This window comes from Danio aesculapii, chromosome 9, assembly GCF_903798145.1.
Source record: "Danio aesculapii chromosome 9, fDanAes4.1, whole genome shotgun sequence".
In the NCBI taxonomy this organism is placed as follows: Eukaryota; Metazoa; Chordata; class Actinopteri; order Cypriniformes; family Danionidae; genus Danio; species Danio aesculapii.
The window spans coordinates 30,437,534-30,456,192 of record NC_079443.1 but is presented as its reverse complement, the minus strand read 5'-3'; the positions used below and the strand labels follow the sequence as shown (position 1 = coordinate 30,456,192).

The following is an 18,659-nucleotide window of genomic DNA, read 5'->3' as shown; positions in this document are numbered from 1 at the left end:
TACAGTATATTTGGTTAGCATTACCTGTCTGCTGCTGTCTTCAAGAGCTTCTTCATATCCTTGGTGCTGCAGGCATTTTGACCATGAACAACCACAAAAGCAGAGCAGCCATCAGGAGGAGGTTCATCGCTTGCTATCTGCAGAATGAAAAGAAAGGGTTAATAGTACTCTCTGTGAGGTAAACCTCACAGTGAAGGGAATTTCAGATGAATAAATAAAGATTAGCTTTATAATTAATTCTCTTTATTCCAGACACTAGGTCCAATAGTACAAAAGTCAAACAAAACAATACAAACCACACAATATATTAAAAAAGACTTTTATGCCAATATTTCATCAAAGGTGACTGATAACGCACCTCAGTAGGCTAAGGGTGTATCAACAACATTAAAATGCCATTCTGAGAATTCTCTAAGTGACAGATACACTTACAGATCAAATTTCTAATCTAAGCAAAACATTTTTGAACTCTTACCTTAGTAAGAATTCACTTGCACTACACCATCTATGTTTTTTAAGAAGAATCCTTGTACAATAACCAGTTTTACTGTTGAATGACAAATAAAAATCTGGAAAAATAATAACTCTATGTACACTTGCTTGAAAAATCCATGTCTCTGCTTTTATCTAGAATGATGAAAGACTCACTTGTTGGAGAGCATGTACAGCTGGAGAGTAAGTCCTAAGAGACAGAGAGAGCTTCAACAGGTTGACCTGAAGATCTGTCAAAAACTGGCCAGCCTTCTTGAGGATCAGGTTATAATAGGACCGGACAGACTCTAAAGACAGAAAAGTAAACATCAGCACAATTTACAGTTCAAATGCAGAATTAGACATTAAAGCAGATGAAATGTGAGCCATTACCTCCAGATTTGTAAACAGTTAACTCCTTCACAGTATCGACAAACTGCCAGAATTTCTCATCTCCATCTTCTCTGATGAATTCACTGTATAAAAGGAAGTTTACAAAAAAATAATGTTTTTGTTTGTTTGTGTTTAACACCATGCCGGCTTTTAATGGCAAGAAAATGTGTACTGTAGTTAGATTACAAGAAGTTTTTACAATTTGTTTTTGCATTTGAAGTAACAGTGTTAAAAAAACTCAGCAAAATTTACACTGAATAAAATTAATTCTTCACAGAATTCAATCGATCTAAGAGATGTTTCATAGATAAAGTGCTTTTGCAAAGAGAACACATGGTAGGATCTTCTCCTCGTATTAAAAACATGCATGTCATCATGATGCGAGTAATTCTACAGCAGGTATAAATAATCTGGGGCTAATTTTACAAAACTATAGACCAAACTGTAGCGTTTAATTCATTATGCATAGGGGTCAAAGATGAGAGAACTGATTTTAGGGCATTCAGTCATTCATTCATTCATTCATTCATTTTCTTTTTGGCTTAGTCCCTTTATTAATCAGCAGTTGCCACAGCGGAATGAACCGCCAACTTATCCAGCATATGTTTTATGCTGCGAATGCCCTTCCAGCCGCAACCCATCACTGGGAAACACTTATACACTCTTACATTCACACACATACACTACAGCCAATTTAGTTTATTCAATTCACCTATACCACATGTCTGTGGAGTGTGGGAGAAACCAAAGTATCCGGAGGAAACCCACGCAAGCATGGAGAGAACATTCAAACTCCACACAGAAATGCCAACTGACTCAGCCGGGGCTCGAACCAGCGACCGTCTTGCTGTGAGGCGATTGTGCTACCTGATTTTAGTGCATGTCAAATTAAATGTACAAAAGTGATTTTACATGCATAAAGTATATTAAATTCAAAGTTGGTGTCTACTTCAACGTTGCAGATAACTTGTCAAAATAAAATATATGAGGCTTAACCGTGGTAAACATATCTTGCATTTTACTCAACAATGTAAACTTTACAGCACATGTGTTAAACTCAGTTCCTGGAGGGCCACAGCTCTGCATAGTTTAGCTTTAAACCTAATTAAACACACCTGATCAAACTAATTGGCTTGTTTTAAACCCCCAGGTACGTGTACTAAAGCAGAGTTGGAAATAAACTGTGAATGCTGTGGCCCTTCAGGAACTGAGTTTGACAACCCTGCTTTACAGTCACAAACCCCAAACATTCTGACCTAGTAGCTCATTAGAAACTTTTCATATTAGATATGTTACATATAATAGATGCATTTAAAAAAAAGCATAACAGCTTCAAATATTGTGCTTTTAATACTGCTGTGTGTACAACACATTATAAAAGAAAACATCCCAGTAAAACTGAAAAATCCTATTTTGATTACACATAAAAGGCTTGACAGGACCATTGGGGAATAGGTTGTCTGGATTAGGATGTTAAAACGGCAATACATTATTATAGGAGAATGATTATTATTGCAGCCCACCTTGTTTCCAGTAGGAGAGGGGTCGCAGCCCATTTGGCCTGAAGACTGGCGACAATTCCTTTAGATGCTGAGTTCACATGCTGGACCCTCAGAAAGACCAGCACAACAAAAACCAGCCTCATGATTGGACGCTGCTGAAAAACCCCAAAAACAAACAAAAAAAACAAGTAACATCAAGATGTTTTGTTATGCTATTCACTGATGAATCATTTGCATGCATTTAAAATGGCTTGAAATGTCAAAAATCTCCCATAAATTATAAATATCATGTTTTTTCTGAATAAATTTGTAAAAATAATTGCAAACTTACAATTCACAATAAGTTAAAAACATTTCAAATTATGACTAGTTACCAAAAATTCTCAAATAAAACTTTTCCATTTAAATTAAAAACAGAGCACTTCAGGAAAATATGCTTAATATTCATTTTACTCTGATAATTAAGGCATGATGGTAGTTCTTCAACTATATTAAAAATTAGCTACGTATATGTTTTTGTATAGTCTAAAAGATGTGACATTTTCAAATGAAATACAATCAGCGTAACTGTTTTGGCATTCAGAACAATTTTACCGTTTAAACTTAAGGCCTAGCTTAAATATATATTTTATATAGAGGAAGGCTGTTTTTTTTTTTTTATCTGTCTGGCACATTGTTTTGTATTTCAAGAAATTCGACTGTTTTCAAATCAAGTCAAAAACATCACATTCCCATAAACTCTATAATTTGTGACCACAGCCACCAATACGATATGTTAAAAGGATAGTTCACCCAAAATATTGTGATTTTAAAGATTTACTCATCCTTCATTTGTTCTGAGGTTCTTTCTTATTGTAAAAAAGGAAATGTTTTGAACAACTTTAGAAACCTGAAACCATTGAAGTTTCAAACAATTTTCCAAAACATCTTGTTTTTTTTTTTTCATTTTTATAATAGAAAGTCATTGTGGTTTGGAACCAATTGAGCCACTTTTCGGCTAACAGTGCAACAATAAACATCAACACGTATCCACAGAAAGCGACTTCTATATTCAGCGAAGAGGTTTTCCTCATTGACGCGTCAGGGGAGAAAGACACAGCAGGTAAACGGTCTAATAAAACGCCACGTAGCTATAATGTAACAATTTGTGTCGATTAGTCGCATAGATATTCCACACTTGTGCTTTTAATGACATTAATATCGCTTTCCGTTTCATGGATTTCATGCAGATAAGATAAACAAATCTGGAACTGTCTTACAAATGAAGAAATATAAGATTAGGAAGAAAAGACACGTAGCACACAAAATGTTTAACCCCTTTTAGCGTTCTATCTGGACCAAACACACCATGTTATTCAACGGGAATGCGTCGCTTTTAGATTCTGTGATATTGACAGTGAATATGTTTTAAAACACACCTAAATCATCTGTCTCTGCGCCGCTGACTGTATTACCCGGTTTCACAGGACGCCGCCATTGAGGGGTCCTGCATCTTTAATTCCCTCTTTCACACATGGAAAAGCGATGTTTCCACTTTTTCTGGAAAAGCGACACATTTCAGCTACTGGTAGGACTTAAATTTTACATAAAGTTTAACTAATGAATAGCAGTGAAATCTTATAGAACGTTAATATGTTTTAGAAAATGTACACGGAATGAGGTTTCTCAGGCATGTTTATGGACAACTAGTGTTACTAATGCACTGAAGTAACTGTGCTCCTGCATCCACATGCCCTCAGTTTGCTTTATCTAAAATATTTATTATAATTATTTAGCCCTGCAGAGTTAGCGTACATAATATTTTTTGTTAAAACAATTCACAAATTTGGTGTCAATTATTTATAATGTACGGTGTAAACATGTGTTAGACCCAGTGTTTTTCAAACACGTTCCTGGAGGACCACCAGCTCTGCACATTTTACCCTAACCAAACACACCTGATTCAGATCATCATCTCATTAGCAGACTGAAAGACCAGTGATGGGTGTGACAGACAGACATTTTTAAAAGTTATTTTTGGAAGTGGAGTTGCTGTTTAAATATGTCTACAAGTAAAACACATACTGTATATTTGCACACACACATGTATAATTTTGAATAGCTGAATAGTTTATTTAATGTTATAATTTATACAGAAATATTGTGACTGGTGCTATAGATGAACATCATATTGCATTTAATTATGATCTTTGCGTTTTATAATATTTGTCTATGTTGCACTGAAATCGTGCTCTTCTCTTAAAATTTCAGTTAGAATTGATTGCTCTAATGACAGGCTATTTATTTAAGTCCTACATATTTTTGAGTTGCTATAGAGCATTTCGATGTGGTGATGTACATTGGCCTATGAATATTTCCTGCTTGTTATCGAACTATTGTAGAACTATAACAAGAGGCAATTCAATCGTAACGCTAAAACAGCCATTATAACATCTCAGAAGCTATAGAAGTTACTAAATGTAAAACAAGAAATACTATAGGACCATTGTTATTGTTTATGTCCCTCAAAATGGGAATTCTATTTTTCAGATTCAGATTCTATTTTGCAGAATCTGCACACACACTCACAAGTTGCATGAAATTATCTAGCAACTTGGTGACACAGAACAAACCAAAGGGGGCGCTACATAAAAGAAGAGTGAAAATTCCCCCCCCCCAAAATTATGCCTGGTTCAACTTGCATGCAAAATACGAACTTATTGCAATAAACATTAAACAAATTAGAAAAGAAAGGGAGAATAGTAAATTAAATAAAACACTATATAAAATAAAACACTTCTCACTTATATGTTCTTTATGGGGTTAATTATTTGATACATGTGAATAATTCCATTTGTTCAACGATAACAATCTTTCAATATAATATAAATAAATCTCCAAAATTATCAGTGAGCAAGTGTGTTCATTAAGGTTTTCGTAAAAGGGTGTGTATATAATTTAACGACTGAATTAAGGATTTTTAAACGCATTTTTACATTTTTGTCATGCCTTTTCACCAACATTCTGGAACCGTGTTTGCCTCGTAGTCCAGCCATTTAGAAGAATTCTTGAAATGAGCAACAATAACTTATTAAAACGTGCTCATATAATATAATATAATATAATATAATATAATATAATATAATATAATATAATATAATATAATATAATATAATATAATATAATATAATATAATATGCTATATATGCTCATATTATATATTATAAACTTTTTTTATTATATTAAAAATTGTATGCATTAAATTATGCGTAAAATGAGCAGCATTAAAAAAAATCATAAACTAATAATTTAGATTCTAAACTATTTAGCTCGACCTAACATTATTGGTTCCAATGATAACCGAAATTATCTATTAAGTACAACCTTTTGGAATTTCCCCAAAGTGAAGTGGCACAAAAATTGCACAGTGCAAAAAGCCGTGAAGAACGTAATAACACGCACACCGTGCATTCTCTCAGTAGTGGCGACACTTCATTGCTAAATATATCAGAGCGCTGGACTGGGACCAGGTGCAGATGAAACTGTTCTCGTGCTACGAAAGAGCTCGTGCTCCACCGGCGCGACAGTGTCTCTTCATTGAGCGCTCGCGTCTCATTGACAGCACTGGCGTCCTCCCGCTGATGCGCGCCGCGGCGGGATGGCCGAAGAGCACAGACTCATCCAGAATGTAGACACTCCGCCGAGCAAAACACACCTAGACGCTTCAAATCAATTCATTTGCCTTAGTATTTTGACGTCTTATACCTCATACGACCACGGTGTTCGGTTATTGAACAGTATTTGGTTGTGCATTTTGTCATGCTTCTTGTCTTGCACTTTCTTCACAACTTTACGAGAGAGCAAGTTTTGACGTGAAGACCTGGATGTCACACTGCTCTTTTTAGCATATCAACATGTGGCATGGGGCTTTTGGGCTGTTTCTCACGCGATCGTCCTGGAACGAGACCCGGAGAGGAGGTCATGATTCACATTAACTGCATGAAGAATTTCCTTGTGCTAAGATGAATGAGAAACCCAACAAATGGATTTTCATCCCAGTTTTAGCCTTTCTTTTTGTCATGATTGGGTACCAGTATATTTGTCCGGCAGGCGGTCAGGCTTGTCATTTCAGGACTGGAGACAAACTCGTGAGGATCGCGCCTCTGGCCACCCCGGACCCGACCACCGACGACCTGTACCGGGAGCCGGACCCGGAGGAAGACAACCCACCTAAATGCGCATCCAAATTCAACTTTACGGAACGCGACCTGACGCGGGATGTCGATTTTAACATCAAGGGAGACGATGTGATTGTGTTTCTGCACATTCAGAAGACGGGAGGGACCACATTTGGCAGGCACCTGGTCAGGAATATTCGCTTGGAGCAGCCGTGCGACTGCAAAGCGGGACAGAAGAAATGCACGTGCCACCGGCCGGGTAAGCAGGAGTCCTGGCTCTTCTCGAGGTTTTCCACGGGCTGGAGCTGCGGGCTGCACGCGGACTGGACGGAACTGACCAACTGCGTGCCGGTGATTATGGACAAAAGGCAGCCTCCAAAGCGCAAGAGGTAAAATCCCCCACTCTCTCTCTCTCCCTCTCACTCTCTCCCTCTCTCTCTATCCCCCTTTCTCATGAACTAATTTGGAGAATTCATTTGCCGCTCTGTTGCTTCTAATGAAGGTAATGATGAAGTGTAAAATGTAGACTGAGGGTGTTTTCACACTCGAGTCCACTCTGACGGCTTTGTTGACCAAAGTGCCATTTACACTCAGAGAAGTGGGGTAAAACTCATTATGAATAGTAATGACAACAATAATAAAAACGTTAAATATCAGAAAATTATCTCACACTGAAAGGTGTTTCCTAAATTGCTAGTAAATTAAATGAGTACATTTGATCAAACTTGACGTTTTGAGTCATAAGAAGACACATTCTAGCAAACTTTTTGCCTATTTTAGATGTTTAGTGTACACGCAGTAAATGTTTCTACAAACATTGGTGAAGAAATGGCAGGTCACAGACTGAATCAAACATGACATTTTGAAGTAAAATATTAATATTTGTATTCACCTAAATGTTTTTTATAGTGTACACTTAAAAGAGTACTGTACTGTGTTTTGATCAATAATTGCTAGTATGATTCACAATGAATCCCAATAACATTTAAATTTTTGTTTTATTTTCAAATAGTTAGCAATTAAAATGTGTTTTCTTATAAAGGCATATGCCATACAGAGCAATATAGATTGGGGATATTTTGAGTGCACTCAGACATTTTATGTCATCCTTAAAAGTAAATCTAGCTGTTTTTTCATTCACAGTGTTCCTATATTAAAAAGTAGACTTTTGATCTTATTTTAATCTATTTTGTGATTAGGTCTTATTGCTTTGGCAGTCAATTAAAATGCGTTTTCTTATAAAGGTATATTCCAAAGTCATATAGAGCAGTATAGACTGGGGATATTTTGAGTGCACTCAGACATTTTTATGTCATCCTTAAAAGTGAATCTAGCCATTTTTGCATTCACAATGTTCCCTCGTCTTAAAAGTAGACTCTTGAGCTAATTTTAATCTATTTTGTGATTATGTCTTATTGCTTTGGCAATCGGTTAGGTGAATATTAGTGTGGAATATTAAAGCCCATGGTGTTGACAATGAACTCAGACCCCTTCAGAGATGTCAGTCAACTGGAGCATTCACATATAAAAAAGCTCTCTGAAACTAATTACTTAAAGGTGAACTTTTTCCTCTGACATATACTAATGTGTTACTAATTCTGGACCAGCTGAATGAGAAATGATTTCAACCTCAGAAGCCGATCAATCAATACAGCAGTTAGTTTGATGGAGAATACAGTGTGTGCATTTCCAATTTTGCTGTGCCATGACTCCTAGTAATTTTCTCTTTAGACTGTCTCACTGTTCAGAAGGTATTTTCAGCACAACATTAGTGTACGAATGAATATACTTCACACGCGATTCTAAATAGACACATTTACCCTGCCAGAAAAGACTGTATAATTAAGGTTTTCATTGCCTGTGGGTCTTCTGTGTCACTCAGTGATATTATGAATGTGACAGTGATATTATTAACTTATCACCCAGCACGGTTTATGGCAAACATGTTAAACAAAGAGATAACCAGTCAAAATGAGTAAATGTCAAGCCTGAAATGCGATTTTCCACAGCATCTGACCACAGCTTGCTTTCTCCCATTCTGTATTCACTTTAAATGACAGAGAGGCTGCGCTGTAATGAACTTTAAATGAGGTATCATAAAGCCCAGCCGAGCCGTCGAGCATTCCCAACCATAAATCTGACAGTGCCAGTCTGGACAAGCAAGCCATTAAAAAGTTATTTTCGTTGTTTACTAAGTATAACGATAGCTTAATATGCCGGGAATATGCAGACTTTCACTTTTATAAGTGCCTTTGAATAAGAAACATATGTGTTTTTAGTGCCTGCGCATTCTGCTCTCATAAACGCATGTAAAATAGCTTGGTCGTCATCCTCGGTTATGCTTGCTGATCTAATGTTAGTCCATGAATTACATTTGACACAACTGGCTGTGACCATGTCAGTTTTGCTCAGTTATCATGCAAACTCAGTTTTGGCAGTCACTCATTTTTAACAGTTGCCAAGCAAATGGATCCGAGTTAATTAGTCGCACTGCTTTCATATTTATTATTTATTTAGTCTTATTGACATGGTTCAGTGTGTTTTAATGAAACAAAATGCTCATTTTGGAGTAAACACAATTAATCCTGAATGTGCAGAACAGCAGAAAACTGCAAATAAGGACGTTTCAGAGAGGAAACCTTCACTGGATGAAGAGAAATTCACATTGGTACCCTGAAACTGCAAGACCACAGCTATATGATTCATCTCTGCAGAATCAGCCAGCTCTGGGAGTTCGCAGTCTGTATGCGACAGAGAACCCAAGCCCAAATGAAACATAAATCCATCGCTCGCTCTCTCTGTGCTTTCCAAATGCTGCTACGCATTGCTTCTCTAAAGACACACCAGGAGACGCAAATAAATCTCTTCTGACAACAGGCGCAGTGCTCTCTGAACCGCATGTGCTAAGTGGTGACTGTATGAAAATTTCATCCTGATACCCAGCTCTGTTTATTTCAGTTAAGATGGATCACTCTGTGCACCGACGTGGCTTTAGTCCTAATTTTATGCTGTTTAAATGTCACATTCATTGCTGTACTCACTGTGTTCCATAATCTGATCATCTAAATTAGCGCAGTAGTGCAAAAAGATTGTGCAGTTTGTTTGTTATTGTGAGCACGCTGAAGTTGTTCTGGTAATGTAGCAGCCTGGTTTCTCAGGCATGGTGTGGCCTTTTCAGCCTGGCACAGAAGAGTGCGGGCACATTGCAGGACCTGGAAAGGTCAGTCATGTCAGAGTGGATCATCAACACTGTTAGAGTGGATGGGTAGAGAGAGCTGAAGCGATCTCTTCAGGGAGAAAAGCTTCTCTTCTTGCGTCTCTCTTTCTGGGTTGAGCATCTTCTTGTACGATCGGGCTTTTCTCTTGCAGTTCAAACCTGTCAAAACAAAGCAAAAGTCTGAAAGTCTTGCTGAGCATGTTCGAACCAAAACTGTGAACACTTTTACTTTATTAAAGATACCATGATATAGAAATGGACAGTTCTGTATATTTATAAACTTTTTTATGTTTGTATGTGCCCTTATAATCTTTAAAAATAACATATACAGTTAAAGTCAGAATTATTAGCTCCCCCTGTATTTTTATTCTCCAGTTTCTGTTTAACAGAAAGAAGATTTTTTTCCAACACATTTATAAACATAATAGTTTTAATAACTGATTTCATGCCATGATGATGACATAATACATAATATTTTACTAGATATTTTTCAAGATACTAGTATTCAGCTTGAAGTGTGATTTAAAGGCTTAACTAAGTTAATTAGGCAAGTTAGGGCAATTAGGCAAGTCATTGTGTAATGATGGTTTGTTCTGTAGATAATGAAAAGAATATATTGCTTAAGGGAGGTAATAATATTGGCTTTGAAATGGTTTAAAAATGTAAAAACTGCTTTTATTATAGCTTAACTAAAACAAATAAGACCTTTTCCACAAGAAAAAATATTATAGGAAATACTGTGAAAATTTCCTTGCTCTGTTAAACATAATTTGGGAAACATTTGAAAAAGAAAGGAGGGCTAATCATTTTGACTTTAAATGTATTTAATAATAATAATAATAATAATAATAATAATAATAATAATAATAATAATAATAATAACAAACTTTTACAGCCCTTGGCAAAGACATCCCTTTTGATCTGTAACGCTTTAGTCGGTCTCATACATAGTGTGCTACATACAGAGTTATTGTTTTGCACTGCAGAAAAACTCTCTGCATGTGCACTTTTCAGTGTGCAGCTACTGTTCTATGCGGCCATACCACATGCACTCTTCTGGTTTTCATGTGTGCTACTTTTGAGATGCCATAACATTTACTGGCTGTTACTCGCATTAGGTTGCAGCATTAGCAAATGTCAGTGATGTAACAAATCAATCAATTTCCAAAGGACAAAATTGGCACCCCGACCCTACATTTGTTCTTGTATGAGAAGCTGTGAGGTGTGAGGTACACTTTTAGCATACTTTTTAATTTTCTTTAAGTGAACTTAACATAGTTTACTATTAATGGATTATTTTTGCACTTTAAATACGATGGTCTGTAAGACAGTTTGTAAAAAATCTAATATAAAATCTAATATGATATATATATATATATATATATATATATATATATATATATATATATATATATATATATATATATATATATATATAAACATATTATATATAAATAGTGTTGTATATAAACACTATATACAGGTAGGGCCAAATATACTTAGATATTTGTTTCTGTCAGCATAAATTAAGATTGATAATTAAGTATTTTTCTGACAAGTGCGCATGTAAGAATATATAGACTGAAACAATTAAAAATTTTAAAGAGCCAATCACTTTCTCAAGAAATCAGTAAAGCCTCATTCATTTTCACTGAAAATCCTGTTTCACTTTAGAAACATTAACACAACTTATTGCGTCAGTAAAATGGGCTGCTAAAGCTATTTCAGTTGTTTTTAATTAAAGATGCTAATCTTGTGATAACTGACCAACCATATAACAGCACAATTAAGATAAATTACTGACCTCCCAAGCTTTTTTATTTGGGAGCAATCCTCACGAATTGTATACCCATAGGCTCCACATCAATTTGAATTATGTTGTTAAGACGATAAAGCTCCTGATATGGAAAAAGCCCTGACTCCTTCTTTTCACCTTCCCTTTTCGTACTTTCATAGCCCTGCCTCTCCTCAGGACCACTCTCTGCCTCTTTTTATTTTAGCACTAATTAAATTTGCCTAGTCCCCTGGCATTATAACCAAATGGAGTTTCTGGGCAGTCACAAATGTGCAATCTGCTGAAATGAGATGCAATTAACTAAGCCAACTGCACACAGGTTCAGAGAATAAAGGCACCACAAATGATGTTTACATGTTTACAGAGTCTCTTAGTTTGCAGTTAAAAAAAACACAGACAAGTAGTCCATAATAGGAGGAAAAAAAGTGTTAAAGTTGTGTGTTTTATCTGCCCGACACTACTGTCAGATCAGAAGGCAGTTTACAAAGTTTTAATTAGATAGCAATTTCACATTAAGTACAAGCAAAATAATTAATGGTTTGCAGAATTCAGTATTGGCTTTCATTTAAATGATAGTGTGAATTAAAGTTTCAGACCTTCAACTAAGATAAAACCATTTTTGTCAAATTAATTAATTAATTAATTTTCTTTTCGACTTAGTCCCTTTATTAATTTGGGGTTGCCACAGCGGAATGGACCGCCAACTTATCCAGCATATGTTTTACGCAGCAGATGCCCTTCCAGCTGCAACTCATCACTGGGAAACAACCATACACACTCATTCACAAACATACACTACGGACAATTTAGCCTACCCAATTCACCTATGTGGGGGAAACCGGAGCACCCGGAGGAAAACCCACACGAACAAGGGGAGAACATGCAAACTCCACACAGAAATTGCCAACTGACACAGCCAAGGCTCGAACTAGCGACATTCTTGTTGTGAGGTAAACGTGCTGCCCACTGTGCCACCGTGCAGCTACAAATTAATACATTAGGCCTAAATCATGGGTGTCCAAACTCGGTCCTGGAGGGCTGGTGCCATGGAGAGTTTAGAGTTCCAATCCTAATCAAACACACCTGAACCAGCTAACCAAGCCCTTACTAGATATACTAGAAACATCCTGGCAGGTGTGTTGAAGTAATGCCGGGTTCACACTAGAGTTTGAGCATGTGAAATTATGTCGTACAGTGCTGCCAAAAGGGGCAGGATTACACAAATTGATTAGGCAATAAAAAAGCAAGCAATCAGTCCATATTTTAAATTTCTGTACAGAGATGTCATCTTTTGCTCTTCTATTGGTCCCATGCAGTCACATGATGCGATTTCGCAGGTCAGAGTTCACCAAGCTTGAACTTTGCAATGCTGCGAATAGTGAAATTTGCTGCATGAGCTTGCGTTTCTGGTCTGTCATGTTCTCATACGTATGAATGGAAGTCTATGGGACGAAAAGTGCAGTGTGACCATGGCTTTAGTTGGAGCTAAACTCGGCAGTACACCGGCCTTCCAGGACCAAGTTTTGGCCTAAATGATTATAGGTGACATTTGAAACATCTTACTGTCCTTGTATCAAAGACTCATATTTCTTCTTAAGCTAGTTGTTAAATGTGGTCTATATTGTGGTTTTGGGGTCTTTATTTTGATAGTTTGGATAGAAGGGGTATTTCTTAATATGGTTTATGGAAATTTCCACAAAATAAATGTCACAATTACTTTAACTTAAAAAAATGTAATAGTGTTTTATTGTTATCTGTGTATACTGTAGATCATGTTTCAAATATTTAAATGATTGTGTAGCTTTTAGATTTACAGTGCATTTGGAAAGTATTCATAGTGCTTCACTTTTTCCACATTTTTTTTTAATGTTACAGCCTTATTCCAAAATGGATTAAATTCATTTATTTCCTCAAAATTCTACACACAATACCCCATAATGACAATGTGAAAAAAGATTTTTTTAAATAGTTGCAAATTTATTAAAAATAAAAAACCTGAAAAATCACATCTACACAAGTATTAATTGAATTGAATTGAATTGAATTGAATTGAATTGAATTATTCACAGCCTTTGCCATTTAATAGCACTAAATTTAGCTCAGGTACATTTTGTTTCCACTGATTATTCTTGAGATGTTTCATGCTTGGTTTGTGCTTAGACATGCACTGTCAACCCTGGGACCTCATATAGACAGGTGTATGGCTTTTCAAATCATGTCCAATGAACTGAATTTACCACAGGTGAACTCCAGTTAAGCTGCTGAAACATCTCAAGAATGAAGCTGTGGTCACACTTCACATTTCTCCCCATAGACTTCCATTCATACTCACGCGAATGCATCAGACCGGAAACGCAGGGTCATGCATTAAGTTTCGCAGTTCGCTGCGGTGCAAAGTTCAAGCTTGGTGAACTCTGACCTGCGAAGTCGCATCACTTGACTGCATGACAGAATTTCTCTGGACAGAAATTTCAAATATGGAGCAATCGCTGGCTTTTTTATATGTCTAATCATCTTGTTTAATCACGCCCCTTTTCGCAGCAACGTACGAAAGAATTTCGCATGCTCAAACTCTAGTGTGACCGCAGCTTGATCAGTGGAAACAGAATGTACCCGAGCTCAATTTAGAGCTTCACGGCAAAGGCTGTGAATACTTATGTACATGTGATTTTTCAGGTTTTTTTATTTTTAATAAATTTGCAACAATTTCCAAAAAATCTTTTTTTACATTGTGATAATGGGGTATTGTGTGTAGAATTTTTGAATATGAATTTGAATGAATTTAATCCATTTTGAAATAAGGCTGTAACATAAATGTGGAAAAAGTCAAGCGCTATGTATACTTTCTGGATGCTCTGTAGGTCAAATTAAAAATATTATTATGGTTATAATATACATATATATATATATATATATATATATATATATATATATATATATATATATATATATATATACATACATACATACATACATACATACATACATACATACACACACACACACACACACACACACACACACACACACACACACACACACACACATATATATATATATATATATATATATATATATATATATATATATATATATATATATATATATATATATATATATATATATATATATATATGTATATATATGTATATATATGTATATATGTATATATATATATATATATATATATATATATATATGCATATATGTATATATGTATATATATATATATATGTATATATATATATATATATATATATATATATGTATATATATGTATATATGTATATATATATATATATATATACATATATGTATATATATATATATATATATATATATATATATATATATATATATATATATATATATATATATATATATATATATATATATATATATATATATAAACACATTAAATATGGATTATTATTTATGTATTTAATTTCTTAACACAATTATAAGGCCACCAATGGTATGTGTTGTTGTTTTTGCATATCTGTGTTCGGGTTCTAGTTGTTTCAAAAAATTTTCTTTATTAATTTATTGTTTGCTGTAAATTTTGAATAATTTTTGTAGTATGGTGCAACATCATAACTATCATACTATTATAGATGTGCATATCATAATATACATATCGCAATGGTTTGCAAAAAACAAGTGATTTTATACACAAGTAAATTTATGGATGCTAAAAAATTACCAAGCAATCAAGCCATGTTAAAGGGATAGTTCAACCAAAAATGACAATTTTCTCAGCATTTTCTCACCCTCTAGTGATTCTAAGTTTTTACTTCTGAACACAAAACAAGATATTCTGAAGAATGTTGGAAAAAAAACATTGACATCCATAGGAAGAAAAAAAGCCTATCCCAATGGCAGTTATTTCCCAAACATTCTTCAGATTATTTTTCCTTTGTGTAGAAGAAAGTAAAGAAGAAAGAAACTTAAACAAGTTTGTAACACAAGGAGTAAAAGAATTTTCATTTTTAGTTGAGCTGTACCTTTAAGAAAGCAGTAAGACCACAAGGAATCTCCACACTGTTTTTGTTTTTCTGATTGTTCATTATGTTTTTTTGTTGATAAAAACCACACCACTGGAGCAAAGTGGTGGTGAAATTTACTTAATTTTTTTACTTTATTCAAATGTATAATAAGTTGTACAGTATGAATATATGTTGATATTTAATAATTGAATATACAGTGTCAAACATGTACACATTAAAACAAAACGATGCAGCTAAGGTCAATATTGCATTAGTACCGTATGTTGTAATAAAATTTAAAGCAATTAATCACAATAAGGATATCTGAGACCAGAAGAATCCTAGTTGTATGCAACTGCAAAACAAAAAGATGACTGTCCATCTTTAGAAACTGTTTTGCTTTCTATTGCTTAAAATAATATGATATGTTTGATTATTACATTTTTAAAAATATTAAATATTGCATTATTTAGCTCGCTACCACATTTTCCCTTCAATATCACACAACTCTAATTTTTTGTGTGCAAGATTTTGGTAAATGATAATCATTTGTATGCATATTTCACAAAAATATACATTAATTAAATGAGGAAAAACGTTCAAGCCAACATTTAATGACATTTTTGTCAAGACCAAGTTTATTCTTTATCAATCATTCATTCAGAATAACTTTCTTTGAAATATAATTATTATTTGTAATTCACCCACAGATGGGGTCCAATAAAACAAATTGGGTACATAGAGAACATTTCTCAGTGTGAAAAAAGTAGTTTGTTTTCCCTAAATGTAACATCTGCATATGATGAAACACAGTCGCATTATGTATTAACACATAATCTCATCTATAATAAAAACAGTCTATTTGCGTGTACGCTTGTGTTAAGTTTTCATGCCGTTTGTGCTTTGGGTTCACACTAATGTAATGAGACCTAGAAAAATCTCCCATTGTTCCTACGGAAGGCCAAACATTCGGTGCTCTGAACAGCCGAGGTCCTCCGCTCCCCCTCAACAATTAGAGTACAAATAGACTCACAAGCTCCTCATTTCCCAGACAATCACAGTAATGAGTAACCTGCAGCTGCACTAATGGGCCATTATTACTCACACGGAGAAAGCGATGACATCCTCTTGGCACAATAACACTCTTTGCATGATATTTTATTCATTATAGTCAACACAGAGACACACAATTACTGTCAGCCTCTGCATTGGGCGCAGATCAATACTGCGGCGCCGTCACCCATCTTGCTCCAAGAAAGTAAAGGGATTTTTCTTGTCACCTTTTAAATTCTTCCTCTTCATCCTTGTATGTTCCACACATCACCACGCTTGTTAGATGACCGCTGTTGTCATGTTTAGATCCTTTCAGCCAGATCTGTCAGCCCTTGCAGGTTCTCTGTGCGAAGGCAATTGGACTACAAGAACTAAATTTGTTGGATTTACAGCCTGGAGGGAGCTACCCCAGCGCTGTGCATCCTCATTGGTATGGGATGTTTATTAGGTGTAGGGCTGAGCATGCCCTTGTGGGTTAGACGCGACGGGGTCTGGAGATTGCTTTCACGTGTCATTAATCCAGGTCGCCATATTCTCCGGAGCAAAAGCTGTAATCCAGTTGCTGCGATAATTATGTGCTAACAGGGAAGTGAGAGTTGGTGCATCTATTGAGTCGACTGTGGCTGTCGGAGCTAGAGAGACTACTTGAATATGAGTAAAAAGGGGAAAAGGCTCTTTGAAATGTGAAGTTTGAAGCAGCATATTGTTGAATAGCTTTTGCTATATTTGGAAAATAAATACAGTAGACTTTGGCATGTTCAAGCAAAGACATGCATGCAAAAGTGCTGTTTCTAATTCATGCTGATATGAAAGAAGACTTGGCATCTCGGTATATAAAGTAACTCATTTTTGGCTGAATATTAGATGCTTTTGAATATGAAAAACTGTATAATAATGAATCTAACCACAGTTGCCACAAATAGGCAAGATATAAACAGTAAAAGTCTTTCATTCCTGTTTTTTAATGAATCAGTTGAATTAATGATTCAACAGCTATGTTTCTGTATGTGCATTTTATTATTTGGGATATCACAATGCTAAATGCAAAAGCCAAGATGCACATAAATTTATATTTTATATAAATGACACTACATTTGATTTGACACTTACCTTAGTTTTTTTTAAAGTGTGTTCCGCGGATACAGGTACTGTATCAGACTTAAAAAGCTGAGATGCTCACTCTCTGGCTCACTGGGTTCTTTTTATAGAACTTGGGATTCCTTTCTTGACTACATCAAAGGCCTGCCTATTACACCTGGTGCTGGCAACCTGTAACTTTTACCATTTTACTAGACGTTTTTTTTATTATTAATTAATTATTAAATTAATTAAAAAAAAAAAAATTTATTATTATTATTATTATTATTATTATTATTATTATTATTATTATTATTATTATTATTATTATTATTATTATTATTATTATTTTAATTATTATTATTTTTCTCATCTTTATTCAGTTATTCTCTGATGTCATGTTCTTATGTATTTAATGTACTTAATTTGGCATGTATTTATTTTTTTAATTATTATTATTAATTAAATTTTGTTCGAGTTGATGAATCAGAGGCTAGGGCAAGGGTGTCCAAACTCGGTTCTGGAGGGCCGGTGTCCTGCAGATTTTAGCTCCAACTTGCCTTAACACACCTGCAAGGATGTTTCTAGAAAGCCTAGTAAGAGCTTGATTATCTAGCCCAGGTGTGTCTGATTGGGGTTGGAACTAAACTTTGCAGGACACTGGCCCTCCAGGACCAAGTTTGGATACCCCTGGGTTAGGGGATGGGATTAACAATGGACAATGCATAACTGTTTACCTTTCAATATTTAATTTGTATTGTCATACTAAAGACCAATAAAAAAGATTGAAACATTTAAAAAGTGTGTTCCATGTAGTTTGAATGTATGCAGGGCTGGGCGATTAATTGAAAAGTAATCGAAATCGACATTTAGAACCTATAGCCGATCTCATTTTTCCAGGTAAATTTTTGAATTACTTTCCCTACCGTGTGTTGAGTCACGTGATCTTGCTCTGTTAAGGCTGATTTATACTTCTACGGCCCCTTTGCAGCCACATCTGATCTCTGG

The 18,659-nt window shown here is 35.0% G+C and overlaps 2 protein-coding genes across 2 annotated transcripts in view; one reads left to right on the top strand and one right to left on the bottom strand.

The window, feature by feature from the left end:
- Positions 1 to 3,869, bottom strand: part of LOC130234662 (UDP-glucose:glycoprotein glucosyltransferase 2-like) — a 29,077-nt gene extending 25,208 nt beyond the window's left edge. The window contains 5 exon segments of the mRNA XM_056464903.1: positions 25 to 137; positions 649 to 779; positions 865 to 947; positions 2,388 to 2,521; positions 3,785 to 3,869. Coding sequence (XP_056320878.1) covers positions 25 to 137; positions 649 to 779; positions 865 to 947; positions 2,388 to 2,509 — 449 coding nt within the window. The 5' untranslated portion in view covers positions 2,510 to 2,521; positions 3,785 to 3,869.
- A 2,091-nt stretch (positions 3,870 to 5,960) lies between these two features.
- The window catches only part of hs6st3b (heparan sulfate 6-O-sulfotransferase 3b), a 104,984-nt gene continuing 92,285 nt past the window's right edge, over positions 5,961 to 18,659 (top strand). Inside the window, exon 1 of the mRNA XM_056466100.1 lies at positions 5,961 to 6,912. Coding sequence (XP_056322075.1) covers positions 6,368 to 6,912 — 545 coding nt within the window. The 5' untranslated portion in view covers positions 5,961 to 6,367. The remainder of the gene's footprint in view (positions 6,913 to 18,659) is intronic.